Source organism: Oncorhynchus keta, chromosome 37 (genome assembly GCF_023373465.1).
Source record: "Oncorhynchus keta strain PuntledgeMale-10-30-2019 chromosome 37, Oket_V2, whole genome shotgun sequence".
Taxonomy (NCBI): domain Eukaryota; kingdom Metazoa; phylum Chordata; class Actinopteri; order Salmoniformes; family Salmonidae; genus Oncorhynchus; species Oncorhynchus keta.
The window spans coordinates 10,651,900-10,678,504 of NC_068457.1; the positions used below are offsets into that span (position 1 = coordinate 10,651,900).

Genomic DNA, 26,605 nt, shown 5'->3' on the forward strand with positions numbered 1-26,605 from the left:
TCCATGGTCTTCCCCTCCCTCTATCCCATCCATTCTCCTCCCTCTATCCCCTCCATGGTCTTCTCTTCCCTCGATCCCCCCCATTCTCCTCCCTCTATCCCCTCCATTCTCCTCCCTCTATCCCCTCCATGGTCTTCTCCTCCCTCTGTCAAATCCATTCTCCTCCCTCTATCCCCTCCATGGTCTTCTCCTCCCTCTGTCCAATCCATTCTCCTCCCTCTATCCCCTCCATGGTCTACTCTTCCCTCTATCCCCCCCATTCTCCTCCCTCTATCCCCTCCATTCTCCTCCCCCATCCCCTCCATTCTCCTCCCCCATCCCCTCCATTCTCCTCCCCCATCCCCTCCATTCTCCTCCCTCTATCCCCTCCATTCTCCTGCCCCATCCCCTCTATTCTCCTCCCTCTATCCCCTCCATTCTCCTCCCTCTATCCCCTCCATTCTCCTCCCCCATCCCCTCCATTCTCCTCCCTCTATCCCCTCCATTCTCCTCCCTCTATCCCCTCCATTCTCCTCCCTCTATCCCCTCCATTCTCCTCCCTCTATACCCTCCATGGTCTTCTCCTCCCTCTATCCCCTCCATTCTCCTCCCTCTATACCCTCCATGGTCTTCTCCTCCCTATATACCCTCCATTCTCCTCCCTCTATACCCTCCATGGTCTTCTCCCTCTATACGCTCCATGGTCTTCTCCTCCCTCTATCCCCGCCATGTTCTTTTCCTCCCTCTATCCCCTCCATGGTCTTCTCCTCTCCCTATCCCCTCCATTCTCCTCCCCCTATCCCCTCCATTCTCCTCCCCCTCTCCTCCATGGTCTACTCTTCCCTCTATCCCCGCCATGGTCTTTTCCTCCCTCTATCCCCTCCATGGTATTCTCCTCTCCCTATCCCCTACATTCTCCTCCCCCTATCCCCTCCATTCTCCTCCCCCTCTCCTCCCCATATCCCCTACATTATCTTCCCTCTATCCCCTCCATGGTCTACTCTTCCCTCTATCCCCTCCATGGTCTTTTCCTCCCTCTATCCCATCCATTCTCCTCCCTCTATCCCCTCCATGGTCTTCTCTTCCCTCTATCCCCCCCATTCTCCTCCCTCTATCCCCTCCATTCTCCTCCGTCTATCCCCTCCATGGTCTTCTCCTCCCTCTGTCCAATCCATTCTCCTCCCTCTCCCCTCCATGGTCCTATCCTCCCTCCATCCATTCTCCTCCTCTATCCCTCCATGTTCTTCCTCCTCTATCCCCTCCATGGTCTTCTCTTCCCTCTATCCCCCCTCCATTCTCCTCCCTCTATCCCCTCCATGGTCATCTCCTCCCTCTGTCCAATCCATTCTCCTCCTCTATCCCCTCCATGGTCTCCTCCCTCTATCCCCTCCATGGTCTTCTCTCCCTCTGTCCAATCCATTCTCCTCCCTCTATCCCTCCATGGTCTTCTCCCCTCTATGCCCTCTCTCCTCTATACCCTCCATGGTCTTCTCTCCTCTATCCCTCATGGTCCTCCCCTATCCCCCATGGTCTTCTCCTCCCTCATCCCCTCCATTCTCCTCCCTCTATCCCCTCCATGGTCTTACTCCTCCCTCTATCCCTCCATGGTCTTCTCCTCTATCCCCTCCATGGTCTTCTCCTCCCTCTATCCCCTCCATGGTCTCCTCCCTCTATCCCCTCCATTCTCCTCCATGGTCTTCTCTTCCCTCTATCCCCTCCATGGTCTTCTTCCTCTATCCCCTCCATGGTCTTCTCCTCCCTCTATCCAATCCCTCCATGGTCTTCTCCTCCCTCTATCCCCTCCATGGTCCTCTCCTCCTCCCTCTATACCCTCCTCATTCTCCTCCCTCTATCCCTCCATTCTTCTCCCTCTATCCCCTCCATTCTCCTCCCCTCTATACCCCCATCCCCTCCTCCATTCTCCTCCCCTCTATCCCCTCCATGGTCTTCTCCTCCCTCTGTCCAATCCATTCTCCTCCCTCTATCCCCTCCATGGTCTTCTCCTCCCTCTATCCCTCCATGGTCTTCTCCTCCCCTCTGTCCAATCCATTCTCTCTCCCTCTATCCCCTCCATGGTCCCTCTATACCCTCCATGGTCTTCTCTCCCCTCTATCCCCTCCATTCTCCTCCTCTATCCTATCCCCCTCCATGGTCTTCTCTTCCCTCTATCCCCTCCATGGTCTCCCCTCCTTTCTCTATCCCCCATGGTCTTCTCCTCAACACCCTCCATTCTCCTCCCTCTATCCCCTCCATGGTCTTCTCCTCCCTCTATCCCCATCCATTCTCCTCCCTCTATCCCCTCCATGGTCTTCTCCTCCCTTCCCTCCATTCTCCCCTCTATCCCTCCATTCTTCCTCCCTCTATCCCCTCCATGGTCTTCTCCTCCCTCTATCCCTCCATGGTCTTCTCTCCCTCCCTCTATCCCCCCCCCCCCTATCCCTCCATAGCCCTCTTCTCCTCCCTCCCCTCCATGGTCTTCTCTTCCCTCTAGCCCCCCATTCTCCTCTATCCCCTCCATTCTCCTCCCTCTATCCCCTCCATGGTCTTCTCCTCCCTCTGTCCAATCCATTCTCCTCCCTCTATCCCCTCCATGGTCTTCTCCTCCCTCTATCCCCTCCATGGTCTTCTCCTCCCTCTGTCCAATCCATTCTCCTCCCTCTATCCCCTCCATGGTCTTCTCCTCCCTCTATACCCTCCATTCTCCTCCCTCTATACCCTCCATGGTCTTCTCTTCCCTCTATCCCCTCCATGGTCTTCTCCTCCCTCTATCCCCCCCATGGTCTCTCTCCCCTATCCCATTCTCCTCCCCCTATCCCCTCCTTTCTCCTCCCTCTATCCCCTCCATGGTCTTCTCTTCCCTCTATCCCCTCCATTCTCCTCCCTCTATCCCCTCCATGGTCTTCTCCTCCCTCTGTCCAATCCATTCACCTCCCTCTATCCCCTCCATGGTCTTCTCCTCCCTCTATCCCCTCCATGGTCCTCTCCTCCCTCTATACCCTCCATTCTCCTCCCTCTATCCCCTCCATGGTCTTCTCTTCCCTCCAGCCCCCCCATTCTCCTCCCTCTATCCCCTCCATTCTCCTCCCTCTATCCCCTCCATGGTCTTCTCCTCCCTCTGTCCAATCCATTCTCCTCCCTCTATCCCCTCCATGGTCTACTCTTCCCTCTATCCCCTCCATGGTCTTCTCCTCCCTCTATCCCCAACATGGTCTTCTCCTCCCTCAAAACCCTCCATTCTCCTCCCTCTATCCCCTCCATGGTCTTCTCTTCCCTCTATCCCCCCCATTCTCCTCCCTCTATCCCCTCCATGGTCTTCTCTCCCTCTGTCCAATCCATTCTCCTCCCTCTATCCCCTCCATGGTCTTCTCCTCCCTCTATCCCCTCCATGGTCTTCTCCTCCCTCTGTCCAATCCATTCTCCTCCCTCTATCCCCTCCATGGTCTTCTCCTCCCTCTATACCCTCCATTCTCCTCCTCTATACCCTCCATGGTCTTCTCTTCCCTCTATCCCCTCCATGGTCTTCTCCTCCCTCTATCCCCTCCATGGTCTTCTCCTCCCTCAACACCCTCCATTCTCCTCCCTCTATCCCCTCCATTCTCCTCCCTCTATCCCCTCCAAGGTCTTCTCCATTCCCTCCTCTATCCCCTCCATGGTCTCTCTTCCCTCTATCCCCCATTCTCCTCCCTCTATCCCCTCCATTCTCCTCCCTCTATCCCCTCCATGGTCTTCTCCTCCCCTCGATCCCCTCCATTCTCCTCCTCTATCCCCTCCATGGTCTTCTCTTCCCTCTATCCCCCATTCTCCTCCCCTCTATCCCCCATTCTCCTCCCTCTATCCCCTCCATCCTCCTCCCTCTATCCCCTCCATTCTCCTCCCACTATACCCTCCATGGTCTTCTCCTGCCTCTATCCCCTCCATTCTCCTCCCTCTATCCCCTCCATGGTCTCCTCCTCCCTCAAAACCCTCCAATCTCCTCCCTCTATCCCCTCCATGGTCTTCCCCAAACTCTATCCCATCCATTCTCCTCCCTCTATCCCCTCCATGGTCTTCTCTTCCCTCGATCCCCCCCATTCTCCTCCCTCTATCCCCTCCATTCTCCTCCCTCTATCCCCTCCATGGTCTTCTCCTCCCTCTGTCCAATCCATTCTCCTCCCTCTATCCCCTCCATGGTCTACTCTTCCCTCTATCCCCCCCATTCTCCTCCCTCTATCCCCTCCATTCTCCTCCCTCTATCCCCTCCATGGTCTTCTCCTCCCTCTATACCCTCCATTCTCTTCCCTCTATCCCCTCCATGGTCTTCTCCTCCCTCTATCCCGTCCATGGTCTTCTCCTCCCTCAAAACCCTCCATTCTCCTCCCTCTATCCCCTCCATGGTCTTCTCCTCCCTCTATCCCCTCCATTCTCCTCCCTATATCCCCTCCATGGTCTTCTCCTCCCTCTGTCCAATCCATTCTCCTCCCTCTATCCCCTCCATGGTCTACTCTTCCCTCTATCCCCCCCATTCTCCTCCCTCTATCCCCTCCATTCTCCTCCCTCTATCCCCTCCATGGTCTTCTCCTCCCTCTATACCCTCCATTCTCCTCCCTCTATACCCTCCATGGTCTTCTCCTCCCTCTATCCCCTCCATGGTCTTCTCCTCCCTCTATCCCCTCCATTCTCCTCCCTCTATCCCCTCCATGGTCCTCTCCTCCCTCTATATCCTCCATTCTCCTCCCCCATCCCCTCCATTCTCCTCCCTCTATCCCCTCCATTCTCCTCCCTCTATCCCCTCCATTCTCCTCCCTCTATCCCCTCCATTCTCCTCCCCCTGTCCCCTCCATTCTCCTCCCTCTATCCCCTCCATTCTCCTCCCTCTATCCCCTCCATTCTCCTCCCTCTATACCCTCCATGGTCTTCTCCTCCCTCTATCCCCTCCATTCTCCTCCCTCTATCCCCTCCATGGTCCTCTCCTCCCTCTATCCCCTCCATTCTCCTCCCCCATCCCCTCCATTCTCCTCCCTCTATCCCCTCCATTCTCCTCCCTCTATCCCCTCCATTCTCCTCCCCTGTCCCCTCCATTCTCCTCCCTCTATCCCCTCCATTCTCCTCCCTCTATCCCCTCCATTCTCCTCCCTCTATACCCTCTATGGTCCTCTCCTCCCTCTATCCCCTCCATTCTCCTCCCTCTATACCCTCCATGGTCTTCTCCTCCCTCTATACCCTCCATGGTCTTCTCCTCCGTCTATCCCCTCCATGGCCTTTTCCTCCCTCTGTCCCCTCCATGGTATTCTCCTCTCCCTATCCCCTACATTCTCCTCCCCCTATCCCCTCCATTCTCCTCCCCCTCTCCTCCCCATATCCCCTACATTATCTTCCCTCTATCCCCTCCATGGTCTACTCTTCCCTCTATCCCCTCCATGGTCTTCTCCTCCCTCTATCCCCTCCATGGTCTCCTCCTCCCTCAAAACCCTCCAATCTCCTCCCTCTATCCCCTCCATGGTCTTCCCTCCCTCTATCCCATCCATTCTCCTCCCTCTATCCCTCCATGGTCTTCTCTTCCCTCGATCCCCCCATTCTCCTCCCTCTATCCCTCCATTCTCCTCCTCTATCCCCTCCATGGTCTTCTCCTCCCTCTGTCAAATCCATTCTCCTCCCTCTATCCCCTCCATGGTCTTCTCCTCCCTCTGTCCAATCCATTCTCCTCCCTCTATCCCCTCCATGGTCTACTCTTCCCTCTATCCCCCCCATTCTCCTCCCTCTATCCCCTCCATTCTCCTCCCTCTATCCCCTCCATGGTCTTCTCCTCCCTCTATACCCTCCATTCTCCTCCCTCTATACCCTCCATGGTCTTCTCCTCCCTCTATCCCCTCCATGGTCTTCTCTTCCCTCTATCCCCTCCATGGTCTTCTCCTCCCTCTATCCCGTCCATGGTCTTCTCCTCCCTCAAAACCCTCCATTCTCCTCCCTCTATCCCCTCCATGGTCTTCTCCTCCCTCTATCCCCTCCATTCTCCTCCCTCTATCCCCTCCATGGTCTTCTCCTCCCTCTGTCCAATCCATTCTCCTCCCTCTATCCCTCCATGGTCTACTCTTCCTCTCTCCCCCCATTCTCCTCCCTCTATCCCCTCCATTCTCCTCCCTCTATCCCCTCCATGGTCTTCTCCTCCCTCTATACCCTCCATTCTCCTCCCTCTATACCCTCCATGGTCTTCTCCTCCCTCTATCCCCTCCATGGTCTTCTCCTCCCTCTATCCCCTCCATTCTCCTCCCTCTATCCCCTCCATGGTCCTCTCCTCCCTCTATATCCTCCATTCTCCTCCCCCATCCCCTCCATTCTCCTCCCTCTATCCCCTCCATTCTCCTCCCTCTATCCCCTCCATTCTCCTCCCTCTATACCCTCCATGGTCTTCTCCTCCCTCTATCCCCTCCATTCTCCTCCCTCTATCCCCTCCATGGTCCTCTCCTCCCTCTATCCCCTCCATTCTCCTCCCCATCCCCTCCATTCTCCTCCCTCTATCCCCTCCATTCTCCTCCCTCTATCCCCTCCATTCTCCTCCCCCTGTCCCCTCCATTCTCCTCCCTCTATCCCCTCCATTCTCCTCCCTCTATCCCCTCCATTCTCCTCCCTCTATACCCTCCATGGTCTTCTCCTCCCTCTATCCCCTCCATTCTCCTCCCTCTATCCCCTCTATGGTCCTCTCCTCCCTCTATCCCCTCCATTCTCCTCCCTCTATACCCTCCATGGTCTTCTCCTCCCTTTATACCCTCCATTCTCCTCCCTCTATACCCTCCATTCTCCTCCCTCTATCCCCTCCATTCTCCTCCCTCTATACCCTCCATGGTCTTCTCCTCCCTCTATCCCCTCCATTCTCCTCCCTCTATCCCCTCTATGGTCCTCTCCTCCCTCTATCCCCTCCATTCTCCTCACTCTATACCCTCCATGGTCTTCTCTTCCCTCTATCCCCTCCATGGTCTTCTCCTCCCTCTATCCCCTCCATGGTCTTCTCCTCCCTCAAAACCCTCCATTCTCCTCCCTCTATCCCCTCCATTCTCCTCCCTCTATCCCCTCCAAGGTCTTCTCCTCCCTCGATCCCCTCCATTCTCCTCCCTCTATCCCCTCCATGGTCTTCTCTTCCCTCTATCCCCCCCATTCTCCTCCCTCTATCCCCTCCATTCTCCTCCCTCTATCCCCTCCAAGGTCTTCTCCTCCCTCGATCCCCTCCATTCTCCTCCCTCTATCCCCTCCATGGTCTTCTCTTCCCTCTATCCCCCCATTCTCCTCCCTCTATCCCCTCCATTCTCCTCCCTCTATCCCCTCCATGGTCTTCTCCTCCCTCGATCCCCTCCATTCTCCTCCCTCTATCCCCTCCATGGTCTTCTCTTCCCTCTATCCCCCATTCTCCTCCCTCTATCCCCCCCATTCTCCTCCCTCTATCCCCTCCATCCTCCTCCCTCTATCCCCTCCATTCTCCTCCCACTATACCCTCCATGGTCTTCTCCTGCCTCTATCCCCTCCATTCTCCTCCCTCTATCCCCTCCATGGTCTCCTCCTCCCTCAAAACCCTCCAATCTCCTCCCTCTATCCCCTCCATGGTCTTCCCCAAACTCTATCCCATCCATTCTCCTCCCTCTATCCCCTCCATGGTCTTCTCTTCCTCGATCCCCCCATTCTCCTCCCTCTATCCCCTCCATTCTCCTCCCTCTATCCCTCCATGGTCTTCTCCTCCCTCTGTCCAATCCATTCTCCTCCCTCTATCCCCTCCATGGTCTACTCTTCCCTCTATCCCCCCATTCTCCTCCCTCTATCCCCTCCATTCTCCTCCCTCTATCCCCTCCATGGTCTTCTCCTCCCTCTATACCCTCCATTCTCTTCCCTCTATCCCCTCCATGGTCTTCTCCTCCCTCTATCCCCTCCATGGTCTTCTCCTCCCTCAAAACCCTCCATTCTCCCCCCTCTATCCCCTCCATGGTCTTCTCCCTCCTCTATCCCCTCCATTCTCCTCCTCTATCCCCTCCATGGTCTTCTCCTCCCTCTGTCCAATCCATTCTCCTCCCTCTATCCCCTCCATGGTCTACTCTTCCCTCTATCCCCCCCATTCTCCTCCCTCTATCCCCTCCATTCTCCTCCCTCTATCCCCTCCATGGTCTTCTCCTCCCTCTATACCCTCCATTCTCCTCCCTCTATACCCTCCATGGTCTTCTCCTCCCTCTATCCCCTCCATGGTCTTCTCCTCCCTCTATCCCCTCCATTCTCCTCCCTCTATCCCCTCCATGGTCCTCTCCTCCTCTATATCCTCCATTCTCCTCCCCATCCCCTCCATTCTCCTCCCTCTATCCCCTCCATTCTCCTCCCTCTATCCCTCCATTCTCCTCCTCTATCCCTCCATTCTCCTCCCCCTGTCCCCTCCATTCTCCTCCCTCTATCCCCTCCATTCTCCTCCCTCTATCCCTCCATTCTCCTCCTCTATACCCTCCATGGTCTTCTCCTCCCTCTATCCCCTCCATTCTCCTCCCTCTATCCCCTCCATGGTCCTCTCCTCCCTCTATCCCCTCCATTCTCCTCCCCCATCCCCTCCATTCTCCTCCCTCTATCCCCTCCATTCTCCTCCCTCTATCCCCTCCATTCTCCTCCCCCTGTCCCCTCCATTCTCCTCCCTCTATCCCCTCCATTCTCCTCCCTCTATCCCCTCCATTCTCCTCCCTCTATACCCTCTATGGTCCTCTCCTCCCTCTATCCCCTCCATTCTCCTCCCTCTATACCCTCCATGGTCTTCTCCTCCCTCTATACCCTCCATGGTCTTCTCCTCCGTCTATCCCCTCCATGGCCTTTTCCTCCCTCTGTCCCCTCCATGGTATTCTCCTCTCCCTATCCCCTACATTCTCCTCCCCCTATCCCCTCCATTCTCCTCCCCTCTCCTCCCCATATCCCTACATTATCTTCCCTCTATCCCCTCCATGGTCTACTCTTCCCTCTATCCCTCCATGGTCTTCTCCTCCCTCTATCCCTCCATGGTCTCCTCCTCCCTCAAAACCCTCCAATCTCCTCCCTCTATCCCCTCCATGGTCTTCCCCTCCCTCTATCCCATCCATTCTCCTCCCTCTATCCCCTCCATGGTCTTCTCTTCCCTCGATCCCCCCATTCTCCTCCCTCTATCCCCTCCATTCTCCTCCCTCTATCCCCTCCATGGTCTTCTCCTCCCTCTGTCAAATCCATTCTCCTCCCTCTATCCCCTCCATGGTCTTCTCCTCCCTCTATCCCCTCCATTCTCCTCCCTCTATCCCCTCCATGGTCTTCTCCTCCCTCTGTCAAATCCATTCTCCTCCCTCTATCCCCTCCATGGTCTTCTCCTCCCTCTGTCCAATCCATTCTCCTCCCTCTATCCCCTCCATGGTCTACTCTTCCCTCTATCCCCCCCATTCTCCTCCCTCTATCCCCTCCATTCTCCTCCCTCTATCCCCTCCATGGTCTTCTCCTCCCTCTATACCCTCCATTCTCCTCCCTCTATACCCTCCATGGTCTTCTCCTCCCTCTATCCCCTCCATGGTCTTCTCTTCCCTCTATCCCCTCCATGGTCTTCTCCTCCCTCTATCCCGTCCATGGTCTTCTCCTCCCTCAAAACCCTCCATTCTCCTCCCTCTATCCCCTCCATGGTCTTCTCCTCCCTCTATCCCCTCCATTCTCCTCCCTCTATCCCCTCCATGGTCTTCTCCTCCCTCTGTCCAATCCATTCTCCTCCCTCTATCCCCTCCATGGTCTACTCTTCCCTCTATCCCCCCCATTCTCCTCCCTCTATCCCCTCCATTCTCCTCCCTCTATCCCCTCCATGGTCTTCTCCTCCCTCTATACCCTCCATTCTCCTCCCTCTATACCCTCCATGGTCTTCTCCTCCCTCTATCCCCTCCATGGTCTTCTCCTCCCTCTATCCCCTCCATTCTCCTCCCTCTATCCCCTCCATGGTCCTCTCCTCCCTCTATATCCTCCATTCTCCTCCCCCATCCCCTCCATTCTCCTCCTCTATCCCTCCATTCTCCTCCCTCTATCCCCTCCATTCTCCTCCTCTATACCCTCCATGGTCTTCTCCTCCCTCTATCCCCTCCATTCTCCTCCCTCTATCCCCTCCATGGTCCTCTCCTCCCTCTATCCCTCCATTCTCCTCCCCATCCCCTCCATTCTCCTCCCTCTATCCCCTCCATTCTCCTCCCTCTATCCCTCCATTCTCCTCCCCTGTCCCCTCCATTCTCCTCCCTCTATCCCCTCCATTCTCCTCCCTCTATCCCCTCCATTCTCCTCCCTCTATACCCTCCATGGTCTTCTCCTCCCTCTATCCCCTCCATTCTCCTCCCTCTATCCCCTCTATGGTCCTCTCCTCCCTCTATCCCCTCCATTCTCCTCCCTCTATACCCTCCATGGTCTTCTCCTCCCTTTATACCCTCCATTCTCCTCCCTCTATACCCTCCATGGTCTTCTCCTCCCTCTATACCCTCCATGGTCTTCTCCTCCGTCTATCCCCTCCATGGCCTTTCCTCCCTCTATCCCCTCCATGGTATTCTCCTCTCCCTATCCCCTACATTCTTCTCCCCCTATCCCCTCCATTCTCCTCCCCCTCTCCTCCCCATATCCCCTACACTATCCCCTCCATGGTCTACTCTTCCCTCTATCCCCTCCATGGTCTTCCCCTCCTCCTATCCCCTCCATGGTCTTCCCCTCCTCCTATCCCCTCCATGGTATTCTCCTCCCCCTATCCCGTCCATTCTCCTCCCTCTATCCCCTCCATGGTCTTCTCCTCTCTCTATCCCCTCCATGGTCTTCTCCTCTCTCTATCCCCTCCATGGTCTTCTCCTCTCTCTATCCCCTCCAGTCTCCTCCCTCTATCCCCTCCATGGTCTTGTCCTCCCTCTATCCCCTCCATGGTCTTGTCCTCCCTCGATCCCCTCCATGGTCTTCTCCTCCCTCTATCCCCTCCATGGTCTTCTCCTCTCTCTATCCCCTCCAGTCTCCTCCCTCTATCCCCTCCATTCTCCTCCCCCATCCCCTCCATTCTCCTCCCCCATCCCCTCCATTCTCCTCCCTCTATACCCTCCATGGTCTTCTCCTCCCTCTATCCCCTTCATTCTCCTCCCTCTATACCCTCCATGGTCTTCTCCTCCCTCTATCCCCTCCATGGTCTTCTCTTCCCTCTATCCCCTCCATTCTCCTCCCTCTATCCCCTCCATGGTCTACTCTTCCCTCTATCCCCTCCATGGTCTACTCTTCCCTCTATCCCCTCCATGGTCTTCTCCTCCCTCTATCCCCTCCATGGTCTTCTACTCCCTCAAAACCCTCCATTCTCCTCCCTCTATCCCCTCCATGGTCTTCTCCTCCCTCTATCCCCTCCATGGTCTTCTCCTCCCTCTATCCCCTCCATGGTCTTCTCCTCCCCCTATCCCATCCATTCTCCTCCCTCTATCCCCTCCATAGTCTTCTCCTCCCCCTATCCCATCCATTCTCCTCCCTCTATCTCCTCCATGGTCTTCTCCCCCCTCTATCCCATCCATTCTCTTCCCTCTATCCCCTCCATGGTCTTCTCCCCCTATCCCGTTCCATTCTCGTCCCTCTACCCCCTCCATGGTCTTCTCCTCCTTCTGTCCAGGCCAATGTTGTCTGCCTCACTGGATCATACCCTCTCATAATGAGCAGTTGCAAACACATCAGTAGTACCTCAAACTAACATGGGCTCAGTCAGAGCAGACATGAGCCATTAGCACAGCTACAGAGAGCCAGAATAGGCAGCAGCATGCACTAGACTAAGCTAAAGAAAGCACCTCGCAATGCCTGCTGGGAAAACCTGGAACGCTGGCAGAACCCACATCAGCCTTTAAAGCCCCCTTTAAACTGTTTAAAGCTTTGATTATCAATGCCATATGATCGGTTTCGTATTTGTGGTGGTGGATGGCGTTTGTTGTTGCGAGTCATATGAATGAGCCTTTTCGGAAATGATGTTTACTGAATTGTTAATGAGCTAGGGGCCTGTCATGCCCGTGTGTTATAAAGCACTCTGGCATTCACAGCAGTTCTCTGTAAACACTATTTCAAAGACTTAAGACCTCTCTCTCTCCTCTCTCCCTTTCTCTCCCCTCTCTCCTTCTCTCTCTCTATCTCCCTCTCCCTGTTTCGCTCTCACTCGATAGTTGCCCTGAAGACCCAGGCTTGCAAGGGGTTGAAGGCCAACGGTGGTAACCATGACAGCAGCGAGACAACAGGATTGGTGGACGGCTGGATGCCCGAGGGTGAACTCCTATTGCAGGTTGGTGGGCTCCAGGTGCAGGGCACAAACACACGACGAGCAGTGTGACACCCCAGCTTGCGTCTGCACTACATTCTGGGCACTGAAACTGTGTCCGAATATGTTTCAAATCCTTGCATCAGAATGTTCTATATGGCCACTCATTGTGTCAAGGAGTACTACGAGCTGTCTTTCCACACACACACACGCACATACACACACATCTATACCCACACCACCACCTGCAGCCCAGGCACAACTGGTCTACTCTCTCCTCCAAACTGACCAGTAGACATAAGAAGACTACTCACTCTGTGAAGCTCATCTCATCTAGCGTGTCTCGCTTCAGATCAGGCCTGGTTTTTATAGAGCATGCTGCCTGCCTGCCTGCCTGCCAGAGGGCATCGCTACATGTCTTAGCATTTCCGCAAACTTGCTGGGCTTCTGTTCTGTCCCTTAAGCATGCCAAGAGCTTGGAGAGAGAGCGAGAGAGAGAGAGAGAGAGAGCCTGGAGAGAGAGAGACCCTGGCGAGAGAGAGCCTGGCAAGAGATACAGAGAGAGCTGTCTGGCTGAAGCGTAGCTCAGTTAAGTGAGCAGTGCTTCGATAGAAAGCTTTCCCGGGCAGGCACAGTAAGAGCCTTGACAGAGAGGCAGGTGAGACAGGAGACTGCAGGGCTCTCACACACAGCAGGCACAACACGGCAGACATGGAAAGTCTGTCTTGTAGCGGGAGCGCACCACATGGGGACAAGTATAGATGTATGTAATCATAGTGTTGTAATTCTATTTCTATGGGGGAAAGTTAAGTACTGCTGGTTTTCACAAACAAACGCCATGCCATGTCTTGCTGCATTTAGAGATTGTCAGAGAGAGAGAGAGAGAGAGACCACCCACAGGATGAGAGATACCTTTCGCTAACATGCTGACCACTCTCCTGGATGGTTATTGGCAGATTGGGCTCTTTCCTTAACAGGATCTCAGCCTAGAACGAAAAGGTTGTAACAGGCCTGCTGAGACCAGCTGATTAGTTTGGACTCATTTAGAGTAGCTACAAAAGTTACATGGGGAAACATGCAATGCCCATGCCATAGCCTAGTTTGGTGCCATCATTCACTCCCAGTTCTTAAAGAGACAATGCTCTATTCTGTCCTGCACTTACTGGGGCCTATTTGGCCCTGCACTTAAAGGGACAGTGCTCTATTCTGCCCTGATCTTTGGGACTGTATCAACAGTTAACTACTGAGACGAATACCAAAATTTCTTTTTTTTTGAGTGGAATTGTCCTTTAAAAGGGACAGTGCTCTATATTCTGCCCTGCTCTGTGCTGGATGTTCAGTCAGGGGAGATGTGATCTGCTTCATCTACAGCCCCCACTGTTGTGCCATCATGCAGAATCCCACCGTGCCAGAACAGTCAACACAGAATCTCTTAAGACAGGCTGAGCTACAGAGGGAGGGAGGGAGGGAGGGAGGGAGGGAGGGGGAGGGAGGGAGGGAGGGAAATGGTGTATTTGAGAGAGAAAGAATAGTAAATGGAGAGAGAGGGGGAAAGAGAGAGAGTGAGAGAGATGCTAAATGAAGGTGAGGTCCTTATTCATGACATTGCTGTTGAGAGGGCCGGAAAGAGAAGGGAGGAGATGGGGGAAGCAGAGGAGATGGGGGAAGCAGAGGAGATGGGGGAAGCAGAGGAGATGGGGGAAGCAGAGGAGATGGGGGAAGCAAAGGAGATGGGGGAAGAGGGGAAGATGGGGAAGCAGAGGAGATGGGGGAAGCAGAGGAGATGGGGAAGCAGAGGAGATGGGGGAAGCAGAGGAGATGGGGGAAGCAGAGGAGATGGGGGAAGCAGAGGAGATGGGGGAAGCAGAGGAGAGGGGGAAGCAGAGGAGAGGGGGGAAGCAGAGGAGATGGGGGAAGCAGAGGAGATGGGGGAAGCAGAGGAGATGGGGGAAGCAGAGGGGATGGGGGAAGCAGAGGAGACGGGGGAAGCAGAGGAGATGGGGAAGCAGAGGAGATGGGGAAAGCAGAGGAGAGGGGGTTGGAGGAGAGGAGAGGGGGAAGCAGAGGAGATGGGGGAAGCAGATGAGATGGGGGAAGCAGAGGAGATGGGGAAGCAGAGGAGATGGGGGAAGCAGAGGAGATGGGGGAAGCAGAGGAGATGGGGGAAGCAGAGGAGAGGGGGGAAGCAGAGGAGAGGGGGAAGCAGCGGAGATGGGGGAAGCAGAGGAGATGGGGAAGGAGAGGAAATGGGGGAAGCAGAGGAGATGGGGGAAGCAGAGGAGATGGGGGAAGCAGAGGAGAGGGGGAAGCAGAGGAGAGGGGGTTGGAGGAGAGGAGAGGGGGAAGCAGAGGAGATGGGGGAAGCAGAGGAGATGGGGGAAGCAGAGGAGATGGGGGAAGCAGAGGAGATGGGGGAAGCAGAGGAGATGGGGAAGCAGAGGAGATGGGGGAAACAGGAGAGGGGGAAGCAGAGGAGATGGGGGAAGCAGAGGAGAGGGGGAAGCAGAGGAGATGGGGGAAGCAGAGGAGATGGGGGAAGCAGAGGAGATGGGGGAAGCAAAGGAGATGGGGGAAGCAGAGGAGATGGGGAAGCAGAGGAGATGGGGAAGCAGAGGAGATGGGGGAAGCAGAGGAGATGGGGGAAGCAGAGGAGATGGGGGAAGCAGAGGAGATGGGGGAAGCAGAGGAGATGGGGAAGCAGAGGAGAGGGGAAGCAGAGGAGATGGGGGAAGCAGAGGAGAGGGGGTTGGAGGAGAGGAGATGGGGGAAGCAGAGGAGATGGGGGAAGCAGAGGAGATGGGGGAAGCAGAGGAGATGGGGGAAGCAGAGGAGATGGGGAAGCAGAGGAGATGGGGGAAGCAGAGGAGATGGGGGAAGCAGAGGAGAGGGGTTGGAGGAGAGGAGAGGGGGAAGCAGAGGAGATGGGGGAAGCAGAGGAGATGGGGGAAGCAGAGGAGATGGGGGAAGCAGAGGAGATGGGGGAAGCAGAGGAGATGGGGGAAGCAGAGGAGAGGGGGAAGCAGAGGAGATGGGGGAAGCAGAGGAGATGGGGGAAGCAGAGGAGAGGGGGAAGCAGAGGAGAGGGGGTTGGAGGAGAGGAGGTGGGGGAAGCAGAGGAGATGGGGGGAGCAGAGGAGATGGGGGAAGCAGAGGAGATGGGGGAAGCAGAGGAGATGGGGGAAGCAGAGGAGAGGGGGAAGCAGAGGAGATGGGGAAGCAGAGGAGATGGGGAAGCAGAGGAGATGGGGGAAGCAGAGGAGATGGGGAAGCAGAGGAGAGGGGGAAGCAGAGGAGAGGGGGTTGGAGGAGAGGAGAGGGGGAAGCAGAGGAGATGGGGAAGCAGAGGAGATGGGGAAGCAGAGGAGATGGGGGAAGCAGAGGAGATGGGGAAGCAGAGGAGATGGGGGAAGCAGAGGAGATGGGGAAGCAGAGGAGAGGGGGAAGCAGAGGAGATGGGGGAAGCAGAGGAGATGGGGGAAGCAGAGGAGATGGGGGAAGCAGAGGAGATGGGGGAAGCAGAGGAGATGGGGGAAGCAGAGGAGATGGGGGAAGCAAAGGAGATGGGGGAAGCAGAGGAGATGGGGGAAGCAGAGGAGATGGGGGAAGCAGAGGAGATGGGGGAAGCAGAGGAGATGGGGGAAGCAGAGGAGAGGGGGAAGCAGAGGAGAGGGGGTTGGAGGAGAGGAGATGGGGGAAGCAGAGGAGAGGGGGAAGCAGAGGAGAGGGGGTTGGAGGAGAGGAGATGGGGAAGCAGAGGAGAGGGGGTCAGAGGAGAGGAGAGGCTATTTCTGACCAGGGCTGGCTGTCTTGCTATGTTCCATTTCAGACACTTGGCCATGAATTATAGAGTGACTGTGAGGACATCCATTATTGAAAAGGGCGGTAAAATGAGAGCAGAAAGGTGTTATATGATATTCTCCATATAGCCTAATGTACTTTACCATTTTTAGTCCACGTCATTCAGGTTACCTTTTCAGTGGATCAAAATATAATTCCATAAGCATTTGAAGTTCACTAAAGGCATGGGAGACGTGAATGCATGAATCAATATCTGTACATACCAAAAAGAAAACAACTGATTGTACAAAAAAGGAATAAACCCTTGTTTGTTCCCTGTGGCCTGCCAGTCTGTTCCAGTGTTTGGTCTGCCAGTCTGTTCCAGTGTTTGGTCTGCCAGTCTGTTCCAGTGTTTGGCCTGCCAGTCTGTTCCAGTGTTTGGTCTGCCAGTCTGTTCCAGTGTTTGGTCTGCCAGTCTGTTCCAGTGTTTGGTCTGCCAGTCTGTTCCAGTGTTTGGCCTGCCAGTCTGTTCCAGTGTTTGGTCTGCCAGTCTGTTCCAGTGTTTGGTCTGCCAGTCTGTTCCAGTGTTTGGTCTGCCAGTCTGTTCCAGTGATTGGCCTGCCAGTCTGTTCCAGTGTTTGGTCTGCCAGTCTGTTCCAGTGTTTGGTCTGCCAGTCTGTTCCAGTGTTTGGTCTGCCAGTCTGTTCCAGTGTTTGGTCTGCCAGTCTGTTCCAGTGTTTGGTCTGCCAGTCTGTTCCAGTGTTTGGCCTGCCAGTCTGTTCCAGTGTTTGGCCTGCCAGTCTGTTCCAGTGTTTGGCCTGCCAGTCTGTTCCAGTGTTTGGTCTGCCAGTCTGTTCCAGTGATTGGCCTGCCAGTCTGTTCCAGTGTTTGGCCTGCCAGTCTGTTCCAGTGTTTGGTCTGCCAGTCTGTTCCAGTGTTTGGCCTGCCAGTCTGTTCCAGTGTTTGGTCTGCCAGTCTGTTCCAGTGTTTGGTCTGCCAGTCTGTTCCAGTGTTTGGCCTGCCAGTCTGTTCCAGTGTTTGGTCTGCCAGTCTGTTCCAGTGTTTGGTCTGCCAGTCTGTTCCAGTGTTTGGTCTGCCAGTCTGTTCCAGTGTTTGGCCTGCCAGTCTGTTCCAGTGTTTGGTCTGCCAGTCTGTTCCAGTGTTTGGTCTGCCAGTCTGTTCCAGTGATTGGCCTGCCAGTCTGTTCCAGTGTTTGGTCTGCCAGTCTGTTCCAGTGTTTGGTCTGCCAGTCTGTTCCAGTGTTTGGTCTGCCAGTCTGTTCCAGTGTTTGGTCTGCCAGTCTGTTCCAGTGTTTGGTCTGCCAGTCTGTTCCAGTGATTGGCCTGCCAGTCTGTTCCAGTGTTTGGCCTGCCAGTCTGTTCCAGTGATTGGCCTGCCAGTCTGTTCCAGTGTTTGGCCTGCCAGTCTGTTCCAGTGTTTGGCCTGCCAGTCTGTTCCAGTGTTTGGTCTGCCAGTCTGTTCCAGTGTTTGGCCTGCCAGTCTGTTCCAGTGTTTGGCCTGCCAGTCTGTTCCAGTGTTTGGCCTGCCAGTCTGTTCCAGTGTTTGGTCTGCCAGTCTGTTCCAGTGTTTGGCCTGCCAGTCTGTTCCAGTGATTGGCCTGCCAGTCTGTTCCAGTGTTTGGTCTGCCAGTCTGTTCCAGTGTTTGGCCTGCCAGTCTGTTCCAGTGATTGGCCTGCCAGTCTGTTCCAGTGTTTGCTGTCACTGTCAGGGGGCATACATCCAGACCAGATAACGTACAGGCTGGGAAAACAAACGACTAGCTCTGCCATGTTGACGACTGGAACAGGCTCTCTCCATCTCTCTTACTCCATCGCTCTCTTTTTCTTCTTTTTCGATCTCCCTTCATCCTTCCTTCCTCTCTCGTGATCTTTTCTCTCACTCCATTCTCTCACATCCCCTTGCCACTTTGTGTTTCGTTCTGTCTGCCGACGGCCGCTAGAACTACAGCAGGCAGCGTTCTTTCATCCTGGACAAGTGCATGATGTCCTCAGCCCCATTAAATATGAAAATACATTTTTGATCAAGATGTTTGGTGACTGCCCATGTCCCCAACCCCCCAAGGGAGATGGCTGTGTGTTCTTCAGCTAGACAGATGAATCTAAATATTTATACAGAGAGCCTGAACACCGCTCTGCTTTCTGAGTGTTTGTGTACAGTGTGGGGGCGTCGGGCCATGGAGATAGAACTAGGAAGTGGAAGACGGGGCTGCTGAGGAGAGGAGGGTGGACTTATAGATGGCCCGGGGTGGCAGTGGGGGTGGCAGCTTTCTGGATATGTTTTGAGAGAGCGTAGGCCTGCATAATGAAGAGGAAACTATATGAGCCGGCAGCTGCGAGGCTCCCCGGGATCCCATGGATGTCAGGGTTTCAGACAGAACTAGGAGCCTTCAGGTTTAAAGACAGAAATAAAGGCAGGCCTGGACAAGCCGTTTGTGGACACTGAGTTCATTATAGCTTACCCAGACAAAAGCTAAGAAGTACGGTACACAGCGCTAACTGGGGGAATACGATGTTGGGTCTGCCAGGTAGAATTTGAGTCATATAGCTATTTAACTTGCTAAAGGGATGGAATCATCCAACCTGATATTATCTGGGTTATGTTTCTCTGGGTGACATCCATGGAAAAAGGACTTGATGGAGGCTATGAGGCTATGGCTTCCATCCAGTGCAGATTGTGTAAAGGGGTTCTCCTTGCTGACATGTTGGAAATTAATATGATGGGGTGTTCGAGGGCGTGAGTATCAGGACAGCTGCCCTGTAGTGCCGTCGGTTGGTTTAGGGAACGTGTACCCAGGCACGCATACACACCTAGAGCGAACAGAGCGACAGCACGACTCCTTTGCCCCTGAGCATTGTGGGGGAGATGGAATAGTAAAGTGTGAGACACTCTGTATGGTTATGTTTCTCCCCCTCTCTCTCTCCTCCTCCTCCACCTCTTCCTCCCCAACTCCAGCCTGTCTTTGTGTTCATGTGACACGTCCTCAGAGTGGGGCCGCTTGCCTCTCCTCCTCTCCTCACCTCTCCTCCACCGCTCCTCTCCTCCTCTCCTCACCTCTCCTCCACCACTCCTCTCCTCCTCTCCTCACCTCTCCTCCACCACTCCTCTCCTCCTCTCCTCCTCTCGTCACCTCTCCTTCACCGCTCCTCTCCTCACCTCTCCTCACCTCTCCTCCACCGCTCCTCTCCTCACCTCTCCTCACCTCTCCTCCACCGCTCCTCTCCTCACCTCTCCTCACCTCTCCTCCACCGCTCCTCTCCTCCTCTCCTCACCTCTCCTCCACCGCTCCTCTCCTCCTCTCCTCACCTCTCCTCCACCGCTCCTCTCCTCCTCTCCTCACCTCTCCTCCACCGCTCCTCTCCTCCTCTCCTCACCTCTCCTCACCTCTCCTCCACCGCTCCTCTCCTCCTCTCCTCACCTCTCCTCCACCGCTCCTCTCCTCCTCAACTCTCCTCCACCGCTCCTCTCCTCCTCTCCTCACCTCTCCTCCACCGCTCCTCTCCTCCTCTCCTCACCTCTCCTCCACCGCTCCTCTCCTCCTCTCCTCACCTCTCCTCCACCTCTCCTCTCCTCCTCTCCTCACCTCTCCTCCACCACTCCTCTCCTCCTCTCCTCCTCTCGTCACCTCTCCTCCACCGCTCCTCTCCTCCTCTCCTCACCTCTCCTCCACCGCTCCTCTCCTCCTCTCCTCACCTCTCCTCCACCGCTCCTCTCCTCCTCTCCTCACCTCTCCTCCACCGCTCCTCTCCTCCTCTCCTCACCTCTCCTCCACCGCTCCTCTCCTCCTCTCCTCACCTCTCCTCCACCACTCCTCTCCTCCTCTCCTCACCTCTCCTCACCTCTCCTCACCTCTCGTCACCTCTCCTCCACCGCTCCTCTCCTCCTCTCCTCACCTCTCCTCCACCGCTCCTCTCCTCCTCTCCTCACCTCTCCTCCACCGCTCCTCTCCTCCTCTATTCACCTCTCCTCCACCACTCCTCTCCTCCTCTCCTCCACCACTCCTCTCCTCCTCTCCTCACCTCTCCTCACCTCTCCTCACCTCTCCTCACCTCTCCTCCACCGCTCCTCTCCTCCTCTCCGCTCCTCTCCTCCACCGCTCCTCTCCTCCTCTCCTCACCTCTCCTCCACCGCTCCTCTCCTCCTCTACTCACCTCTCCTCCACCACTCCTCTCCTCTCCTCCTCTCCTCACCTCACCTCTCCTCACCTCTCCTCCACCGCTCCTCTCCTCCTCTCCTCACCTCTCCTCACCTCTCCTCCACCGCTCCTCTCCTCCTCTCCTCACCTCTCCTCCACCGCTCCTCTCCTCCTCTCCTCACCTCTCCTCCACCGCTCCTCTCCTCCTCTCCTCTCACCTCTCCTCCACCACTCCTCTCCTCCTCTCCTCACCTCTCCTCCACCACTCCTCTCCTCCTCTCTCCTCTCGTCACCTCTCCTCCACCGCTCCTCTCCTCCTCTCCTCACCTCTCCTCCACCGCTCCTCTCCTCCTCTCCTCACCTCTCCTCCACCGCTCCTCTCCTCCTCTCCTCACCTCTCCTCCACCGCTCCTCTCCTCCTCCCCTCACCTCTCCTCCACCGCTCCTCTCCTCCTCTCCTCACCTCTCCTCCACCGCTCCTCTCCTCCTCTCCTCACCTCTCCTCCACCACTCCTCTCCTCCTCTCCTCACCTCTCCTCACCTCTCCTCACCTCTCCTTCACCGCTCCTATCCTCCTCTCTCCTCCACCGCTCCGCTCCTCCACCGCTCCCCTCCTCCTCACCTCTCCTCACCTCTCCTCCACCACTCCTATCCTCCTCTCTCCTCCACCGCTCCGCTCCTCCACCGCTCCCCTCCTCCTCTCCTCACCTCTCCTCTCCTCCTCTCCTCACCTCTCCTCCACCGCTCCTCTCCTCCTCTCCTCACCTCTCCTCCACCGCTCCTCTCCTCCCCCTCTCCTCCACCACTCCTCTCCTCCTCTCCTCACCTCTCCTCCACCGCTCCTCTCCTCACCTCTCCTCCACCCTCCTCTCCTCCTCTCCTCACCTCTCCTCACCTCTCCTCTCCTCCTCTCCTCACCTCTCCTCCACCACTCCTCTCCTCCTCTCCTCACCTCTCCTCACCTCTCCTCCACCGCTCCTCTCCTCACCTCTCCTCCACCGCTCCTCTCCTCCTCTCTCCTCCACCGCTCCGCTCCTCCACCGCTCCTCTCCTCCTCTCCTCACCTCTCCTCCCCCTCTCCTCCACCACTCCTCTCCTCCGCTCCTCCACCGCTCCTCTCATCCTCTCCTCACCTCTCCTCCACCGCTCCTCTCCTCCCCCTCTCCTCCACCACTCCTCTCCTCCTCTCCTCACCTCTCCTCCACCGCTCCTCTCCTCGTCTCCTCACCTCTCCTCCACCGCTCCGCTCCTCCACCGCTCCTCTCCTCCTCTCCTCACCTCTCCTCCCCCTCTCCTCCACCACTCCTCTCCTCCGCTCCTCCACCGCTCCTCTCATCCTCTCCTCACCTCTCCTCCACCGCTCCTCTCCTCCCCCTCTCCTCCACCACTCCTCTCCTCCTCTCCTCACCTCTCCTCCACCGCTCCTCTCCTCGTCTCCTCACCTCTCCTCCACCGCTCCTCTCCTCCACCCCTCCTCTCCTCACCTCTCCTCCACCGCTCCTCTCCTCCACCGCTCCTCTCCTCCTCTCCTCACCTCTCCTCCACCGCTCCTCTCCTCCACCGCTCCTCTCCTCCTCTCCTCACCTCTCCTCCACTCCTCTCCTCACCTCTCCTCCACCACTCCTCTCCTCCTCTCCTCACCTCTCCTCCCCCTCACCTCTCCTCCACCGCTCCTCTCCTCCCCCCTCACCCTCCTCCACCACCTCTCCTCCTCTCCTCCTCTCCTCCCCCCTCACCTCTCCTCCTCCTCCTCCTCTCCTCCCCTCACCTCTCCTCCACCGCTCCTCTCCTCCCCCTCACCTCTCCTCCACCACTCCTCTCCTCCTCTCCCTCACCTCTCCTCCCCCTCACCTCTCCTCCACCGCTCCTCTCCTCCCCTCACCTCTCCTCCACCCTCCTCTCCTCCTCTCCTCACCTCTCCTCCCCCTCACCTCTCCTCCACCGCTCCCTCTCCCCTCACCTCTCCTCCACCGCTCCTCTCCTCCCCCTCTCCTGTCCTCCACCGCTCCTCTCCTCCCCTCACCTCTCCTCCTCTCTCCTCTCCTCCCCCTCACCTCTCCTCCACCGCTCCTCTCCTCCCCCTCACCTCTCCTCCACCGCTCTCTCCTCCCCCTCACCTCTCCTCCCCCTCCTCTCCTCCTCTCCCTCACCTCTCCTCCCCCTCACCTCTCCTCCACCGCTCCTCTCCTCCCCCTCACCTCTCCTCCACCACTCCTCTCCTCCTCTCCTCACCTCTCCTCCCCTCACCTCTCCTCCACCGCTCCTCTCCTCCCCCTCACCTCTCCTCCACCGCTCCTCTCCTCCCCTCACCTCTCCTCCACCACTCCTCTCCTCCTCTCCTCCACCTCTCCTCCCCCTCACCTCTCCTCCACCGCTCCTCTCCTCCCCCCTCACCTCTCCTCCACCCTCCTCTCCTCCTCTCCTCTCCTCTCCTCCCCCCTCACCTCTCCTCCACCGCTCCTCTCCTCCCCCTCCCCTCTCCTCCCCCTCACCTCTCCTCCACCGCTCCTCTCCTCCCCCTCACCTCTCCTCCACCGCTCCTCTCCTCCTCCCCTCTCCTCCACCGCTCCTCTCCTCCCCCTCACCTCTCCTCCACCGCTCCTCTCCTCCCCTCACCTCTCCTCCACCGCTCCTCTCCTCCCCCTCACCTCTCCTCCCCCTCACCTCTCCTCCACCGCTCCTCTCCTCCCCCTCACCTCTCCTCCCCCTCACCTCTCCTCCACCGCTCCTCTCCTCCCCCTCACCTCTCCTCCACCGCTCCTCTCCTCCACCGCTCCTCTCCTCCCCCTCACCTCTCCTCCACCGCTCCTCTCCTCCCCCTCACCTCTCCTCCCCCTCCCCTCCTCCCCCTCACCTCTCCTCCACCGCTCCTCTCCTCCCCCTCACCCTCTCCTCCCCTCACCTCTCCTCCACCGCTCCTCTCCTCCCCCTCACCTCTCCTCCACCGCTCCTCTCCTCCCCCCTCACCTCTCCTCCACCGCTCCTCTCCTCCCCCTCACCTCTCCTCCACTCCTCTCCTCCCCCTCACCTCTCCTCCACCGCTCCTCTCCTCCCCCCTCACCTCTCCTCCACCGCTCCTCTCCTCCCCCTCACCTCTCCTCCACCGCTCCTCTCCCCCCTCACCTCTCCTCCACCGCTCCTCTCCTCCCCCTCCTCCCCCCCTCTCCTCCACCGCTCCTCTCCTCCCCCTCACCTCTCCTCCACCGCTCCTCTCCTCCCCCTCACCTCTCCTCCCCCTCACCTCTCCTCCACCGCTCCTCTCCTCCCCCTCACCTCTCCTCCACCGCTCCTCTCCTCCCCCTCACCTCTCCTCCCCCTCACCTCTCCTCCCCCTCACCTCTCCTCCCCCTCTCCTCTCCTCCACCGCTCCTCTCCTCCCCCTCACCTCTCCTCCCCCTCACCTCTCCTCCACCGCTCCTCTCCTCCCCCTCACCTCTCCTCCACCGCTCCTCTCCTCCCCCTCACCTCTCCTCCACCGCTCCTCTCCTCCCCCTCACCTCTCCTCCACCGCTCCTCTCCTCCCCCTCACCTCTCCTCCACCGCTCCTCTCCTCCCCCTCACCTCTCCTCCACCGCTCCTCTCCTCCCCCTCACCTCTCCTCCACCGCTCCTCTCCTCCCCCTCACCTCTCCTCCACCGCTCCTCTCCTCCCCCTCACCTCTCCTCCACCGCTCCTCTCCTCCCCCTCACCTCTCCTCCACCGCTCCTCTCCTCCCCCTCACCTCTCCTCCACCGCTCCTCTCCCCCCCTCTCCTCCACCGCTCCTCTCCTCCCCTCACCTCTCCTCCCCTCTCCTCTCCTCCACCGCTCCTCTCCTCCCCCTCACCTCTCCTCCACCGCTCCTCTCCTCCCCCTCACCTCTCCTCCACCGCTCCTCTCCTCCCCCTCACCTCTCCTCCACCGCTCCTCTCCTCCCCCTCTCCTGTCCTCCACGGCCTGAAGTGGTGTCATGCCCCCCGTTTGCAGTTTCTCGTTTTGTTGCCCTCTTCCCCCCTCCCCCTCCATTCCCCCCTCCCCCTCCATTTCCCCCCTCCGTTTCCCCCCTCCGTTTCCCCCTCTCTCAGGTTTGAACGACCTCCTGTCCTCAGGAATCTGTCTGTCTGCACACTGTAGTCTGTCCTGCTCTTTTATACATGCTTGGTGTTGGCAGTCAAATACAAAACACACCAAATGGCACAAGTGTGTCACTATAATATGGGTTGTCACTGTCTTCTCGTGATGGACACCAAACACGATCACTCAAAAGCTGTGAGTCATTTGCGTCAGTCTTCGTTTGTCCAGCCCAAATAATTGCACTCGCTAAACGTCTTTGATAGCAGTACGCAGTGAGGGACATTCCCTAACTTACTGTCTGTTGTGACTTGTTCTCCCTCCTCAGGCCCTTAATGGTTTCGTCCTGGTCATCACTGCAGACGGGGTCATATTCTACTCCTCTCACACCATTCAGGATTACCTGGGATTCCACCAAGTAAGTCTCTGCTGCTGATCACAGGGTTCACAGCCACTCAAACCCACTGGCACACACACACCATACACGCCGTACATCATACACACACACACGCACTGCCGCTCAAACACGGACAGAGAGAGGAGGATTGGGCCTGCCTACAGAGCCACAGCCTGGTACAGAGGGAGTCTGGAGGAGGTTCGATCAACTCCGGCCTCGGCCAAGCCAGTTATGACGACGACATGACTCTGCCCTCGTTCTATTTTTGGAACGACACAGGGTGTGCTGGGTCACGGACTGAAAGCTATCGTCCTCCAGGTTTCTGTGGCAAACCAAATCTAGCGCACCAGATTCTAATCATTAGCTGGTTGATAAGCTGAAACGGGTTAGTTACAACTGGGGTGGGAGTGAAAACCCGCAGGAGGGTATCTCTCCAGGAACGAGGTTGGAGAGCCCCGGAATACACTCTACTGGTCCCTGCCCCCCTTCTTTTCCCCAACAGTTGCAGCCAGAATGAAGGTGAAAACCAATATGCTATCTTCCCCCAACACCGCCCTGTGTCCTTTCCTGTCCTTTTGGCCCGCCTCCGGCCCCCTTCCGTTCCCTAGTCTCGCCCTCTCTGCCCTCTGGTACCCAGCCCTGCTCTGTGCTAAGCGCTTTAGCGCGCTTGATTAAGGATTTCCCACTGGATAAGAGTTTGATAACCCCGTCCAGAGAGGTCAAACGCAGGTTAATCATTTAATCTGATCTATAGCATATTTAATCACAGACCTCTATAAGCATGCATACTGTCTGTCCTACGTTTCTTTAATTTAGTTAACCCCCAGCAGCTGATTAACTGCTCTCATAGCCTCATTTATTCAGGTTGGATCCGTTTTTGATAACATCCATGCTTGCGTACACAGTTGGGCTAAGCTGTATTAGCAATTATTAACACCCCCTGAAGCTCACTCTCTCTCTTTCCTTCTCTCTCTTTTCTTTTGTCTCTCTCTCTCTCTCCTTCTCGCTCTCTCTTTTCTTTGCTCTCTCTCTCGCTCCCTCTTTCTCTCTTTCCTTCTCTCTCTCTCTCTCTCCTTTTCTCTTTCTCGCTCTCTCCCTCTAGCTTTCTTTCTCTCTGTGGTCATCAGTTGGAGGCTGCTGAGGGGAGAACGGCTCATAATAATGGCTGGAAAGGAGCGAATGGAATGGCGTCAAATGTATAAGTCCGCTCCAGCCATTACCACGAGCCCGTCCTCCCCAATTAAGGTGCCACCAACCTCCTGTGGTGTGCAGTGGTGCTGTACAATGGCTTGCGAAAGTATTCACCCTCTTGGCATTTTTCCTATTTTGTTGCCTTTTCCTATTTTGTTGCCTTAAGATCTTGAATTAAAATATATTTTTGGGGGGTTTGTATCATTTTATTTGCACAACATACCTACCACTTTGAAGATAGAAAATATGTTTTAATGTGAAACAAACAAGAAATAAGACAAAAAAACGGAAAACTTGAGAGTGCATAACTATTCACCCATTCTCAATGGGATTGAGGTCTGGGCTTTGACTAGGGTATTCCAAGACATTTAAATGTTTCCCCTTAAACCACTTGAGTGTTGCTTTATCAGTATGCTTAGGGCCATTGTCCTGCTGGAAGGTGAACCTCCGTCCCAGTCTCAAATCTCTGGAAGACTGAAACAGGTTTCACTCAAGTATTTCCCTGTATTTAGCACCATCCATCATTCCTTCAATTGTGACCAGTTTCCCAGTCCCTGCAGATGAAAAACATGGTGGTGTTCTCGGGGTGATGAAAGGTGTTGGGTTTGCGCCAGACAGTGTTTTCCTTGATGGCCAAAAAGCTCACTTTTATTCTCATCTAACCAGTGTACCTTCTTCCATATGTTTGGGGAGTCTCCCACATGCCTTTTGGCAAACACCAAATGTGTTTGCTTATTTTTTCTTTAAGCAATGGCTTTTTTCTAGTCAGTCATCCGTAAAGCCCAGCTCCGTGGAGTGTACAACTTTAAGTGGTCCTATGG

At 56.3% G+C, this 26,605-nt stretch overlaps 1 protein-coding gene across 2 annotated transcripts in view; it reads left to right on the forward strand.

Moving 5' to 3' along the window:
* LOC118370171 (aryl hydrocarbon receptor) overlaps nucleotides 1–26,605 on the forward strand; it is a 105,357-nt gene that overhangs the window by 42,302 nt on the left and 36,450 nt on the right. For both annotated transcript variants that reach the window (XM_035755024.2, XM_035755025.2), the window contains 2 exons: nucleotides 12,126–12,241; nucleotides 24,525–24,614. In XM_035755024.2, the coding sequence (XP_035610917.1) occupies nucleotides 12,126–12,241; nucleotides 24,525–24,614 (206 nt within the window). The remainder of the gene's footprint in view (nucleotides 1–12,125; nucleotides 12,242–24,524; nucleotides 24,615–26,605) is intronic.